The 14,234-nt window shown below is 38.0% G+C and overlaps 1 protein-coding gene across 4 annotated transcripts in view; it reads right to left on the reverse strand.

Annotated features, from left to right (window-relative positions):
* Positions 1 to 13,231, reverse strand: part of NAMPT (nicotinamide phosphoribosyltransferase) — a 48,783-nt gene extending 35,552 nt beyond the window's left edge. For 2 of the 4 annotated variants that reach the window (XR_013995376.1, XM_081080124.1), the window contains exons 1-4: positions 12,440 to 12,770; positions 3,829 to 3,985; positions 2,258 to 2,361; positions 5 to 133 (exon numbers count right to left, since the gene is read on the reverse strand). Coding sequence is in view for 3 of the 4 variants with exons in the window: in XM_081080124.1 (XP_080936250.1) it covers positions 5 to 133; positions 2,258 to 2,361; positions 3,829 to 3,985; positions 12,440 to 12,496 (447 nt within the window). In the remaining variant the exon portion in view is untranslated. The other 2 variants (XM_081080123.1, XM_081080122.1) reach the window with 2 other exon arrangements.
* Positions 13,232 to 14,234: the final 1,003 nt, after the last annotated feature.

Genomic DNA, 14,234 nt, shown 5'->3' on the forward strand with positions numbered 1-14,234 from the left:
TCACCTCAATCCAATTTGTAAGCCAGTAACACTCTGGATCTGTGTTTTCCACTGTGAAGAGAACATTTCCTCTGGGAATGACAGAGCCCTCAGGAACAGCTTTTACTTCTATTGGAAGATGCCCATCATATTTCTGGTAAGAGAGTAATGAATTTATTCATTCACCAAATGAAATGCAGTTACCTGTTTTAATAAGGTTCTTTATATTTTATAGAATCTAAACTTATTTGATAGAAACTGTAACTATAGATGTCATTATATTGTTAGTCATCCATATGGTCAGAATATCGTCATCCTGATATAAAATTACTTAACAGCTTAGGCACTGATATTAAATTTTATTTTTTTTACTTTTTAATTTTTTTATTTTTTTTTAATGAAAGATGGAACGCTTCATGAATTTGCGTGTCATCCTTGCGCAGGGGCCATGCTAATCTTCTCTGTATCGTTCCAATTTTTAGTATATGTGCTGCCGAAGTGAGCACCTGATATTAATTTTTAAATTTCATGTTGTCAAAGTGCTTCTGCTACAAACATTTATTAGTAGAAGATACAGATAATTTCAAACAGATCAAAAAAAGGTTGATTTCCCCCCACTTTTTCCAAAGAAAAAGAGTGTATTCTTTCAAAAAAAAACGTTTATTCCAACATATTCCAAGAACATGATCTTTCTTCTAAGTTGGTCATTTTCATAAAAGAAAGGCTAAAAACTGAAAGAGAAAATAAGGGATTACTATTAAAGAGCAAAACAAAATAAAATAAAAAACAAAAGAGAGAGAGGGAGAGAAAGCGAGAGAGATCCCTGCCAGTAGAAGAATCTTAAATAGGTTTTTGCTTTATTCTGATAGTAGATCTGAAACCATTTGGTAGTAGATAGAACAAACATTAAGTATACTTTCTAGAGCTTCAGCAATCAATACCCAGTGCCACAATTCTCGTAGGCTAAGAATATATTTGTTACATGGAATGTTACTAGAAATTTAATTATGCCTCCCCTCTTTTAATGTAAAAGCTGTGGCTAACTTTTGGCTAGGAAGGCAAGTTGTATCAAAAATTCTCATAATTTATTTCTGGGATTTCGAATAAGGTAACTAGATACAAGAACAATCTGTTTAATAAGCACTGAAGGCCTCAAGATATAGCAGAAAGAATACTACTGCCTTAGAAGTCCTGGCATGTACTCAAAGGAAGTAGGAGACCTTGGGCAAGTCATTTAACATCTCTGTCTCAGACTCTGTGCTTGTAAAATGGGGTTAGACAAGATTATCTTTAGAGAACCTATGAATCCCTAAGATTCTCTGAACATAAAATCAAAAGGTTTATCACCCTGGCCACTGGGAATTATATTAACAAATCTAGCACCTAACTTATGCATTACTATTATCTTCACAACATACCAAATGGGATAAGTGCAGGAGTTACCCAGCAGACTTTACTAACCTTACTTAAGACATGGGAAAACTACAACACAGAGTACTTACCTGACTTCTTCAAAGACCCATAAGTACCAAATAGTAAAACTCAGTATTACAATATAGGCATGAAAAATTTCTAATTATTTTGTTTAATAGTCTACAATGGAAAAGACATTTGTTTTTAGAAGTAAACTAATACTTAACATGGAAAGATGCCAATAGATCCCATTCCCAATCTATCTTTGTAATAAAGAGGACATTCAACTCTTATAACTTGATGCTCATGTCTTTGGATGCCCAAAAGTTTAAACAATAGATCCAAACATGCTAAATATGAATATTACAGTACAAAAGAATAAAAAGCAACTTCATGGATCTGTACCAAACCATTCTAACTATTCAGTAAGGGAAATTACATAGAATTATTGTGTAGTGATAGACACACAGCATCTGTTTTCTTAGATAATATACAGTCAAGAAAGTAGACCTAAATTTTGAAATTAACAAAAAAACCTGCCCTTTTCTTAATTAGTATATTTTGAAAGAAAGGACTAAATTACCTTCCTAAAAAAAAGTGCTAGTTATTTAAATTATAATTCATTATAACAAATCACTTAGACCTGCTGTAGATTCTAGATACTAATGATTTGTCACTAGAAAAAAAATACTTAATGTTACCCTTAACTTTTCACAAGAGTATCTAAAATAGCCATGATATTTGGGTCACTGACAGAAAAGAGTTGTAATTATACATCTAATCTTCTATTCAAATTCCTCTGCAAGAAATTCTGAACTAAAAGCAAAACCAAAATAGTAGAGCAAAACATGAAACCATTTTTTACCTCAAGAATGTAGTTCCATCCCTTTTCATTAAAGACATCATCTTGAAAATGCTCTTTGTATACCTCTTTGGCTTCCTGGATTTTCTCTTTGGTCACTACTTTACCTAAAAGGATAAACTTTGGTTTACATTTTGAAAAGCATTCTGTCAACTGCTGAGTTGTCACAGGATTAATGCCTTCAGCTATTTCACCCATTCAATGGATAGTAAAACAAGAACTGAGAGGTTAAATAACTCACCGAGTCAAAAGCAGAGCCAGAAAAGGAATTTGCACTTTCAATCACTCAAAGTACGTTAATTTCTTATTTGAAAAGTGAATGTGCAATATAAGAAATTATTACATGTATGTTTTAAAAATCACAGTAAATTAACTTCTAAGATTTCTTTTCTACTCTATTAATTTCTATGCTCCTTAAATGTGAGTAAGCCTTTGATACAGATGATTTTCCAGGTGAATTTTCTCACTTTATTCATGAAGCATGTCTTCAGGGCTGATAATCCAAAAATTTTCAAAATTATTACATTTTTGCCCCCCAAATATACTTTTAGTTAACTTTGTTCATCTGTAAAATGAGGATAATAATAGTAGAGTACCTACTTATTGAGCGGTTGGGAGGACTAAGTGACAACCACTCAATAAGTAAAGACATTTATCAAATACTTAGAATAAGGCTGGCCTACAATAGGCAATCAATATATTTTAGCTGTAAATAATAACTGGTATCTTATGAAGCTTTTAAGCTGTAGAATTGAAGCGTGACATCTTTGGAAACTTTATATAAGATCACCAGTGAACTCATTTAAAATATCTTAGGTAGTCTTGCTGTAAAGAAGTACTTTTGCTATCCAAGGAGGTTTTCAATAGTATAATGTAACTGAACTACCTGATTTTAAAATTGCCAAGATTATGGAAAAAGATTATTATCTGCATAAAATTCAATTTAATCTGTATTCAATTCTGATTATTTTTATTTAAAAAGGTCAGAGATGAAATTTTCCAAAATATAGAAAACCTGTGGGAACTGGTTTCCCCCTAGAAACATTATAATACTGACTAGAAATGGACTTTCAAGTAAGAAAGCAAAGAAATTATTTTGGGGATTTTTCTGCTTTAATATGCATTTGAGATAACTTCAGTTATAGGTAGTTGGGAAAAAATAGGCCTTTAAGGTAAAACTGCCTAGCATAAAAATATTCTAGTTATAATTGCTACCTAATTCAAAATGAGTTCCCAAGTCAGTAAAGACAAATCCTTTTTTTGTTGAATTAATGACTAAAGTCTATTAAAAAACCATATTAGCCACAGAAAATTAGTGCCTTTTCTAAACTTATTCCCAAACTTGTTTTAGAAAATCTTTCTCATACTTAGAATACGAAGCACATACACCAATTTATAAGATTTAATGATTTGAAATTAACAGATTTTTTTAAAATTCAAGAACCCTTAAAGTAATTAAATAAATATCAAAATTAGACTATTCAAAAAGTTACTTGAAATAATATAAAAAAATAGGAGGAAAATTATGAAGTTATATAAAAGCAGTGCTTTAAATGTACTAGGACCAATAATACCTTTTAAGTACTTATTAAGAATGTATTGCAGCCCATAAAACACTGTTTCCTCATATTTCACCTTCCTTATTTTGGAGTTTTCTGTCTTCTTTTCACGGCATTCAAAGTAGGAATAAACTTTGCTTGTGTTGGGTGGGTATTGTTTATAGTGAGTAACCTATATAAAAGAGAGATACTTGAGTTAGAAAACACCAATAAACTATAAATCACAAAAGAAAGGGCTTCAAATTATTTAAAGCCAGAGAAACTACACTTATTTGCTATTGATCAGCTTCTTTCCCTGGCTTATGAAAAATAAAAAAATAACTATCACACTTACTAAGATACTTTTAATAGTTCAGTACCTTAAATTCAAAACTACAAGAGAGTATTAAATTTTATAAATAAGCAGACTGAACTTAAGGAAGTACAAGGTCTGTAAGCTGCACTTGGAACAAAAGTAAGATGACAGGTATCTCATTAGATCTTGAGGAACAGTCTTCTTTCAGGGGAAGGAGATGCACATACACAATATAAAAATATGAGCTGAAAGGAGAATTTGGTACTGTTACTATCTACGTGTGGTGTGTATGTTAAGTCCATAGTCAGTGACTTCCCCTGGCTCTACTTCTTCATCTGTATAATGAGGGGGTAAGAATGATCTCTTTTCTAAGTCTTCATAGTGACACTGAAAACCTGAATGAAAGCAAAAGCCCCAGCAGCAAAAAAAAAAAAAAAAAAAAAGAATCTTGTTTGTAATTTTTCTTTTGCTCAAATTATCTGAGTTAGGAAATAAGTGCCTATACAATGCAATATCAAATTCTTATAAGTTTAAAGGTATGAAGAGATATTATCAAAATTTCTTTTCCATGAATTTGGGTAAGAGTCACTGTTGAAAATTTATCTGTTCTTGTTTTAAGAAAAAGAAAGTGAGTATTCATTATAATTATAATTTTATTACATTTTAATGTGTTTAAAACATTTTACCAAAAAAAATAACTGTACGAATAATGTGTATTTGTCCAATTGAAAGAGTAGGGATAATAATGCCATAAAGCTTAGAAGCATTGGATGGTTAATTGGAGTAACGGTGGAATAAATCTCTGCAGATCAATTTTCATGGACTAACACTCTGAACATAAACCATTTTCCTGTTTAGCTCTTATCTCAAGTTTAGGAAAAAAACCCTCAACATTTTCCTTGTTTGGCTGTATAATCTTAGTCCCAGTAAAAGTTGGGTTTTAATAAAAAATTTTTGTGCTTCAGCACAAAAATATAAAATGAATGTATCACAAAAGCTTAGAATAATTTAGTTGCCTCTCCAATAGTAGCAACTCTATAAAAATAGCACCCTCGTGTTGTTGACAGGCAACCCTGGAGGTGATCTTTATATTAATATGTGGTTTGACTGCCTAAGTCAGCCAACAGAGTTAAGAACTTTCTGTTTTGCTCAGGTACAACAGGTATCCATCCATACACTACAAGGTATAGGGAGGCCTCTTCAAAACCAGTTTCTTTTAGGTTAGAACCCAGACTTATACCACTGTTAAGTTTAAGAACATTTAAGAAGTAGGTAAGTAAAATAGCTAATACAAAATCCAGAGCAATTAGATCTAGTAGGCAATTCACTACAACGCAAAAATAATGTAAATCTACATATGAATGATACCCTAGTAATAAATGATTACTATTCCAACTACTTAAAAAACTGATTAGAAAAAGATACCACCACCTAAAAACGTACCATGTATATAAAAATGAAAACGTCCAGTTTACCATCTAAATAACTCCAATTCTTTTAGTGGGAATAAGCAGTGAGGCAGAGTAAAAGGCAATTATGATGAAGAAAAATTTGAAGAAGGGTCTGGATCACGTCACACAAGTTTATAAAAAGTCAGATTCATAGTAGTAACCTTCTTTAGTTTGACCTTCTTTACAGTGCAGATACTTAATGGCGCATCTTTATAAATTTACTTTTTCTACATCAGATTTAAAGGTATTAGAAGGCAAATGAATTATTTTTATAGTCTGAGTAGACCAAGCAGTCAAAGTCTAAATGGCAATGTCCCTAAACTATTTAACTCCATGTCGGTCTAAAAGTATACTAAAGTTTCCATCCAACAAATACAGTTCCGTTTCTGGACAATAATTAAATATGTTTATAATTTTAAAGCTTTACTTTAGCTATGTCCTTTAATTATGATACTTAAAACCTGTGGATAAATATTCAGAATGCCTCCTCTGAAAACAAATGTCATTAAAAACACAAAATTGTCCAGGCTGCTAAATTAGAAATGAAGTATGACTTCTAACATCTTCTTTGAAGAAACTTAAGAGAACTGTTTTAGAATTTAGCTAAAGAATCTAAGTCGTCTAGGCAAACTCTCAGGCAATTAACCATGAAACATAATTTACTATTATAATAACAACCTACTTACTAATACCCAATGTATAGAAGAATAAAATGGTACGTTCATATCTATTTATATTGGCATATAACATTGTTTTAAGAGAAAAAAATTTTAAACAGAGCTTCTTAGCAAATAGTAATCTAAAAATACAGTCAATAGATGACATAGTAATTCTAATTTTGCTAGGTTTCCTGTCCTCTTCATTTTACTTTCTGCTAAATTTGTCATGCTGAACCCCTTGGAACCTTAACCAGTAATTGAGATGATGTAGCAGAAATTGAAATTAATAAATTATTTTATGAATAGTTCATTCATTCACAAATATATACTCAGCACCTATCAGACAATGAGTACTTGGAAGTAAATAGACTGAAATGGCTTCTATTTTCATAGGGCTGAAAGATCAGAGACTACTACATAAATGAACAAAATAATTTCAGATCGAAATGGAGGCTATGAAAAATTAAAAGAAAATGATGAGCTAGAGGGGGCCTGGGAGACTAACTAGAAGGCCAGAAAAGCTTCTCTGAAAGGGTCACATGTGAGCAAGACCTAAATGACAAGGATAGGGAAATAAGGGACAAAGCAGAATGACGGTAAGAGTAATTGGTGCTTAGAGAATGGGGAGGAGGAGGTACATGGTGCAACTCAGAAAGAGATGCAGAGACAAGAATGTGTAAGGCTCACAAGCTACAACAAGAAGTTTGAATTTTATATCAAGTGCAATGGGAAGCCATTAGTATGTTTTAAGCTGGAGTGAGTATGATCTGATTCACATTTTTCAAGGATCACTCTGGCAGTGCGCTGAAGAATGGATTACAGGGTGACCAAAGTGGAAGCAGGAGCATCAGGTAAGAGGATACTGCCAAAGATGAGGTTAGGTGAGAGAACTGGCTCAGTATCTTTGGAGGTAAGGAGAATTAGGCTGATAAACTAGATCTGGAGGGTAAGGAGGGTAAGGAATTACGGATGTCTCCTAGATTTTTGGCTTGAGCAACTGAGTGAATAATGATGCCATATACTGAGATGGGGAAAGCCTTACAAGGAATGGGTAGGGAAATCAAGAGCTCAGTTTCAAATGTTAATACCGACAGAAAATTTCATAGTACTCAAAATTAAAGTGAACTACAAAAAGGGAGCTCCTTAAATCCTGTTGTTTAGCACTGCTTTGACTTCTATCACTCCAGAAAATGGTTCTACAAGAAATTTAAAATTTACAAGATGAAAATAGCAAATTTCTCACAATATCCTCAGCAAACCTTACTCCGGAAAATGTTTCCTAAACTGGCACGACCTTCCTAGAGCTAATAGAGCATGGCCAGTAAATACTTGTAAATATATGTGTGGTAAAGAATATAGGCACACAGGAAAATGTAGCTCTTTTAATAAATTTCAGTTATGTGATTGATTTACTTTATGAAAAGATAAACTTCTAAAAACTGTAATCCCAAGACTAAATGTCCTTGGCCCAGGTATGACATTTAGAAAGAAGCATGAGCAATATTTAAGTTGTATAAAACTATTCTGTGAGAGCAGTCTAATTTTCTCCTGAGCTTCTCTGGATTTCCCATGTGGTTGATTTGATCATTCCAAGAGCATTCCTCCCACAATGGGATCACATAACCAAAGGATACCACTAACCTACTTTTCCAATTACAATTTTATTTTTTATTACTAAGAAATAATTACAAGACAATATTTTAATAATATCTAAGGGCATTCAGAAGAGGATCCATTCAGCCTTACTCTAAAACTTTCTGCCTCTTCAGAGCTAATGTGCTAGAAACAGCAAAAAACACAACTGAATTCTTCCTTCTTTTCAGTATTAAGATTTCTCAAGCCCTGGAAATACTTCTGTTTCCCCACTGTTGTGTGGCTTTTGAAGCAATAACAACTTCACAAATACAGCTTAAGGATTTTTGAATTACATTATTTTGGGGAAGGGGAGAAATTGTAAAACCAGCTATACTCATTATATTGCCTCTTCTCTAAAATCTCCTGACACAGAGTTCCTAACAACTTATACCTTTTCCCCTACATTTTGAAGAGATTTCATCAACTGACAAAGAGGACACCAGCTTCTGCTATTTTTGTTTTGCAAGATATTATACAATCATTACTGACCTAAATTAATTTTCCTACGAAGTATATTCATTATATATGTATATGTACATATATATATATATATGATTTTATTTCTATTACTTGAATTTTTCCTATAACTTATAATAGTGGAAAAATTGCATCGTAAGAATGCACAGGTAGTCTCTGACATACAAACCATAGCATACCCCACTCCTCACAGGCTCTGGCTGCCATGAGAGCCACTGTGACAATACTTAAGTGTCCATTTAGAAGCAGTGAAAGGGAAGCAACTATGACAAATAGGAACAGCTCAGAGAAAGGCACTAGGTAGCTGAAGTTCCAGGCAGGACAAACTTGGCAGTAAGAGATCGTCATCTATCCCCAAATCCTTCCCTCCAAAAAGCCCAAACTTTTCAGATTTATTATTCTGCCATTAAAAAGGAAGCAATATCTTCCTTTTAAAAAAAGCTGCTGGAGGCCGGCCAGGTGGCTCAGGTGGTTGGAGCGCCGTGCTCCTAAGGCTGAGGTCACCAGTTTGATTCCCACATGGGCTAGTGACCTGTGCCCTCTACAACTAAGATTGTGAACAATGGCTCTCCCTGGAACTGAGCAGCCAAAGGTTGGGGTGAGCTGCTGAGTGCTGCCATGAGTGGCCGGTGGCCAGTGTGAGCGGCCAACCAACGATTGGCGACCTTGGCAACCAATGACTGGCGACCTTGGCCACCGACTGCCTGGTGGGGGGGGGACAAGGCTCATAATACCAGCATGGGCCAGGGAGCTGTGTCCTATACAGCTAGACCGAGAAACAATGGCTTGGCGTGGAGGGGGGGAGGCAAAAGAAGGGGGTGGGGGAAGCTGCCTTGGGGTGCCTAATCACCATACACAAATTATACAGCCTTTCATAAATTCTCTAAAATCAACTTTCACCCATCCTGAATTGTAAGAGACATCTGTTGTCTTTAGAATACAATAGGTCTCTGATATTTACTAAACCAATGATGAAAATGTGCTGAATTCTAGATAACCGGTTTACAAATGACCTTTTGTGAAGCAACCCACACTGGACAGCACAGTTCAAAATTAATGTGTGATGTGGTTTAAACTGTTAAGTTCTTTAAGGATTACTATTTGTGCAAAATATTTATAAATAATATAAAATAACATATTTTATATTAGTTATTTTATATTAGTTCCAGGATAATATAATAATAAATAATATAATATAAAAACATTTATATATTTTTTTCAACTACAGCTCAATTAGCAACATCTTCCATTTTAATCTGCTATTAGGTAAAATGTTCAGAAATGTTAAAACTATTCTCTGCTGTAGTTTTTTACAAACATTATCTACATAGAAGGGAAAGGAAGACTGGAACAGAAATACATCTTTTAATGATCCACTGTTATTTGGAAACTGATCAATAGTTATCCCAGAGATAAGTGAAAAGAATGACTTCTCTCGTCTGAAAAATTCCAAATGCTTTTTAAGCACCACAATGGCTAAGGCCAGTCCAAATAACCTTTCCCTAGCTATCTCAGCACAATGTAAATACAACCCAGTACATAATTTTACTTTAAGCCATTTTGAAAATGATTGAAGATGATTAACATTTAAGATTAATTGTCCTTTTTATTTGTACCAGGATGAAAACAGAACAACCACATTTACCTGTTGTCCTAGTTCCTTATTATGTATAATAAAGTATGAGATTACAGAAAGGGATATATATTTTAAAGGCTCCTCCTTTGGTCCAAATTGCCCTGAACCCTTTGGAGAGGATACAAGTAAAAACAAAACACCCACATGTTGTCATACACTTGGACACTTCCCATGTACTTGCAAAAATCCTTTTTATAGTCCTTAGACAACCAACGATCCTTTCTTCAATTTTAGAAAAACATCAACAATATTCTGCTCTCTTCCATCAACGCATCTAAAGCCACTAGTTCTCTACTTTAATTGGTCAATAGTTTGTTAAGTACTGATAAGGATATGTAATAACATTCTCGTGTAATTTCCAAATAAAAGTTTCATTCCTTCTAACCTCAAGATGATCATTTGTCCCCTCTATACCCAAGAAGATAAAAAGGCAAAAATGTAATACAGGACATAGGCCCACTAAAAATGTAAGGAAAATGAAACTTAATAACTAAAATGTCAGTGTGGGATACACAATCTACTTTACTGTACAGCTGCAAATCACCGGTATAAAGACACATCAACCTGACTGAATCCTCTTGAGGAGATTTTTTTGGGGAAAAAAGAAAAATCTTACTAAGATGAAATTCTTCTAAAAAGGTTTCATATTAGAAAGGGGATAAATATATCAATCTGACTTGAAAATGGACAGGAATAAACCTTATTAAACAGATGCAAATTCTAATGGTGCAGTTAAGTATGTCCTGCTAGGAGATTAGAAAACTTGAAGGTAACTCACTCACTTAATTAAAGCATCTCAGGAAACAGGTGTTAAAGCAATTGTACATTCTTTATGTATAATGCCTAGAGAAACTACAAACTAAAGGAACTTGTATTCTGTTTTGTTTTTAAAAGTTAGACCAGTCAACATACGTTTACACTTCCCATTTCAATTAAATCATGTTACTATATAAAATTTTTTTTGAAAATTATTTTAAAAATTTTAGTTAAGGAAAAAAATTTAGTTAAGAAAAAACTATGAATGAAATAATTTTAAAATCACTATTTAAAGATATTTACTCACTATTAAAACACTACGATTGAACTAAGAACACAGAAAGGACGTTTTAGGGTCAAGTAAACCACACGTGATAATACCATAAACTTGCAATAGTGTAGATTTCCACTTTAAAATTCCATTTATAAGACCACTCATTAATGACACTTGGTTCTACTTTAAATAATAACCCATCTAAATTATTCTAAGTAGAGTCTTAAGCCAATTGGGAAGAAATGGACAAAACAAAACTTAAGTAAACCTAGATTCTCCAAAATACTTGTAATATTTAGGGAAAGAAAAAGCAAATAAACAAACAAAAAACAAATCATAAAAACATGAGAACATTATGCTTTACCACTGTATTTCAAACCATCATGCTGCTGAAGTAAAACCTAAAATTTACTTCGCACAAATGGGGTTTTTGGTTTGACATTTCATCTTTTGGCCAACAAAGCTTAGCAAAGTACAGTCATATACTTCATATGCCATATAATTTGGAAACTAGGGGAACGAACTGCCATCTTTTTTCTAATCATTCTTTCCTTTACTAATGTGTGTGTTTCAAATAAAATTAATGGGGCAGCTGTACATGCAAGTATCCAGTGCGCATGTGAACACAATGTTGTGGCATTTCTCTCTCGCTAAGTTCTGCAGGGTTAAAACTACAGTTCATTTAACTCCTCGTGTTTCACTTTCCTTTTCACAGAAATCCTGTAGCCGCCCTAACTGGACTAAGGGCAGATCGGCCTTTGCAACAAGGAGCAAGAGCTCACCAGGAGCAAAGCAGTCTGAAGCAGAGCCCAGTGGAGTGGCAGAGGGGCACCCAGCACGGCTCCCGGGGCCAGCTGCGTCCCCCGTCCCCGGCTACCCGCGGGAGGAGCGCCGCTGGCTACTCCGGCACCCTGACCAGGACCTCGCGCACACCTTCCTGGAGCAGGAGCATTAGCTGTCCTGCAAGAGCTGCGTACACCCCGCTTCTCCCACCCGGCTCTGTCCCCCCACGGCGGAGCCCTAGGGGCAGTTACCTAACCGACCCGCTCCTCGGGCGAGCCCTCGCCTAGGCCAGTCCAGCCCGGCCGGTGACGCCCAAGCCGGCGCGACCCGGGCCCGCCGCGCCCGCCGCCAGCCGACCCCCGACCGCGGGCGCACCAGCGGGCAGGCGCCGGCGGGGCCCGCCTCGCCCCAGCCCCTCTCCGCGCCCCCACCACGCACCGCCAGGCCCCGCCTCCTGCCGTCCGTGCCTCCATCCCTCCTCCATCCACCTCCTCTCCACTGCGGCGCCAGCTTCACCTGCCCAGCGTCGCCGCCCGCGCCTTCCCTCAGGGATGCCCCGCGCTGCAACCCTAGACCCGCCACCCCCAGCCCCGCAACCTCGCGCTCGCCCCGAGGGCGCCCTCGCCGCCTCCCTCACCTGCCCCCACCCCAAGCCTCTACCTTGTAGGAGTCAGTAGCCAGGAGGATGTTGAACTCGGCTTCTGCCGCAGCATTCATCTCGGACCGGAGTGTGGGGGCCGCGTGCCAGGGGCTGCCAGCCGCCACTGCGAGGAAGGAGAAAAATGGGCTTCACCGCACTCCGTTGCTTAAGTCCACGCTCGGTCGAGGGGGAGGGGGAGAAGAGGGGGAAAACGGAGCGGGGAGGAGGGGCCTGAGGAGGGCGGGCCCGAGAGCCGTGACGCGGCGCGGGCAGCGACGGCTCGCGAGCTCGCAGTCGGGAGACTCAGAGCGCCTCCTCACCTCGGCCCCCCGCCCCATCGCCCCGGCGGGGCCGCGAGGGGCGGGGCGGGCTCGCGCGTGCGCAGAGCGCGGGGGGCGGGGCTGGCGGGGAGGACGTGAGGCACGCGCTCTCGGGGACGCTCACCCCGGGAAGCTGGAGGCTGCGGGGCCGCCCCGGCGTGTGACCCGGGCCCCCACCTCGGTTTCATTTCTCTGCCCGGCGGGGCGGGGCCGAGAGGGGGCGTTTCCATCCTCGCCACTCCTGCCATCTGTCGGTTCGCCAGCCCCGCGGGCACCTTCCCGTGCTACCCAGTCCTGGCCCGCATTCTGAGTGCTGAAGTCACGCCACCCGGTCGGGCCCAGGAGCCTCCCTGTCTCCGGCTCCCTGTTCCCCTCGCGCAGTTACTGACCTTTGTCTCCAGCTTGGATTACGGATGGAGCTGTTGGACTCCATTCCTCTTGTCCCTCGGGAGGAATAAGGTCTAAAGCGCCCCTTTAATCCGACACGGCGACTCCCGTTTCCCCCAGCGCCTGACCCTTTGAGAGCGGTCGTGGCTTTCCGGGAGAAGAGCCGCGTCCAAAGGCGGGGGTTGAGTGCGGTCCTCACAGGGAACGAGAGGACAAGCCCTCATTGAATCTGATGTTGCCGGGAGGTAAACGGCAGCAGGCCGAGTCTTTGACAGAGTGCTAACCCCACTTACCATGATTATAATCGTTAACTTGGGAAATGAGTTGGCAATCTCGAAGAAAAAAGTGAACCGACGTCGGATAACTTCGCTGAAATGCTGGTTATCCACTTGCGCAGGTCGCACGTAGTGGTTGCAGAAAAGTAAGATTCCCTTTGTCCACTGGGTCAATACCCTGTTTCCCCGAAAGTAAGCCCTGGCCGGACAATCAGCTCTAATGCGTCTTTTGGAGCAAAAATTACTATAAGACCGGGTCTTCTATAAGAAGAGTAAAATATGGTCGGGTAGTATAGAAATTTTTGCTCCGAAAGAAGCATTAGAGCTGATTGTCCGGCTAGGTCTTATTTTCGGGGAAACACGGTAGCTTCTTTTTTTAAATTTTAAGATTTAGGTTTTACAAGTAGCCAGAGAAAAAGCGGTTTAATGAAAACTGGTACAGGCACTTTATATAGACTGTCCTCCAAGTGATTGGAGGTCTCATTTATTGGGGGGTTGGGGGCTGTGACGAGAGACATTCATCACAAGAAAACTGACACTTCTTCAATTAAAAGTAACTTCGATCCAGACTGAGTTTGGGAGTCAGTACAGATTGGTGATAATCGCCTCCATCCACACATAGATTCAACACAGTCAAAATTCACAGAGGTGTCGAGCTAGCTCTAGCACTCACTACGGTAGTAAATAATAATACATTTAGAATTATTTTTAGCAACAAGGTTTAAGACGAAAGAGGCTTTTGTTGTTGTTGTTGACCCTGTGTTTACTGGGGAAAATTACTTTTAAAAACAAATAACTTTAAATTTTTATTTTGGGAGATTTTGTTAATTTAG

Source organism: Rhinolophus hipposideros, assembly GCF_964194185.1.
Source record: "Rhinolophus hipposideros genome assembly, chromosome: 18".
Classification (NCBI taxonomy): Eukaryota; Metazoa; Chordata; class Mammalia; order Chiroptera; family Rhinolophidae; genus Rhinolophus; species Rhinolophus hipposideros.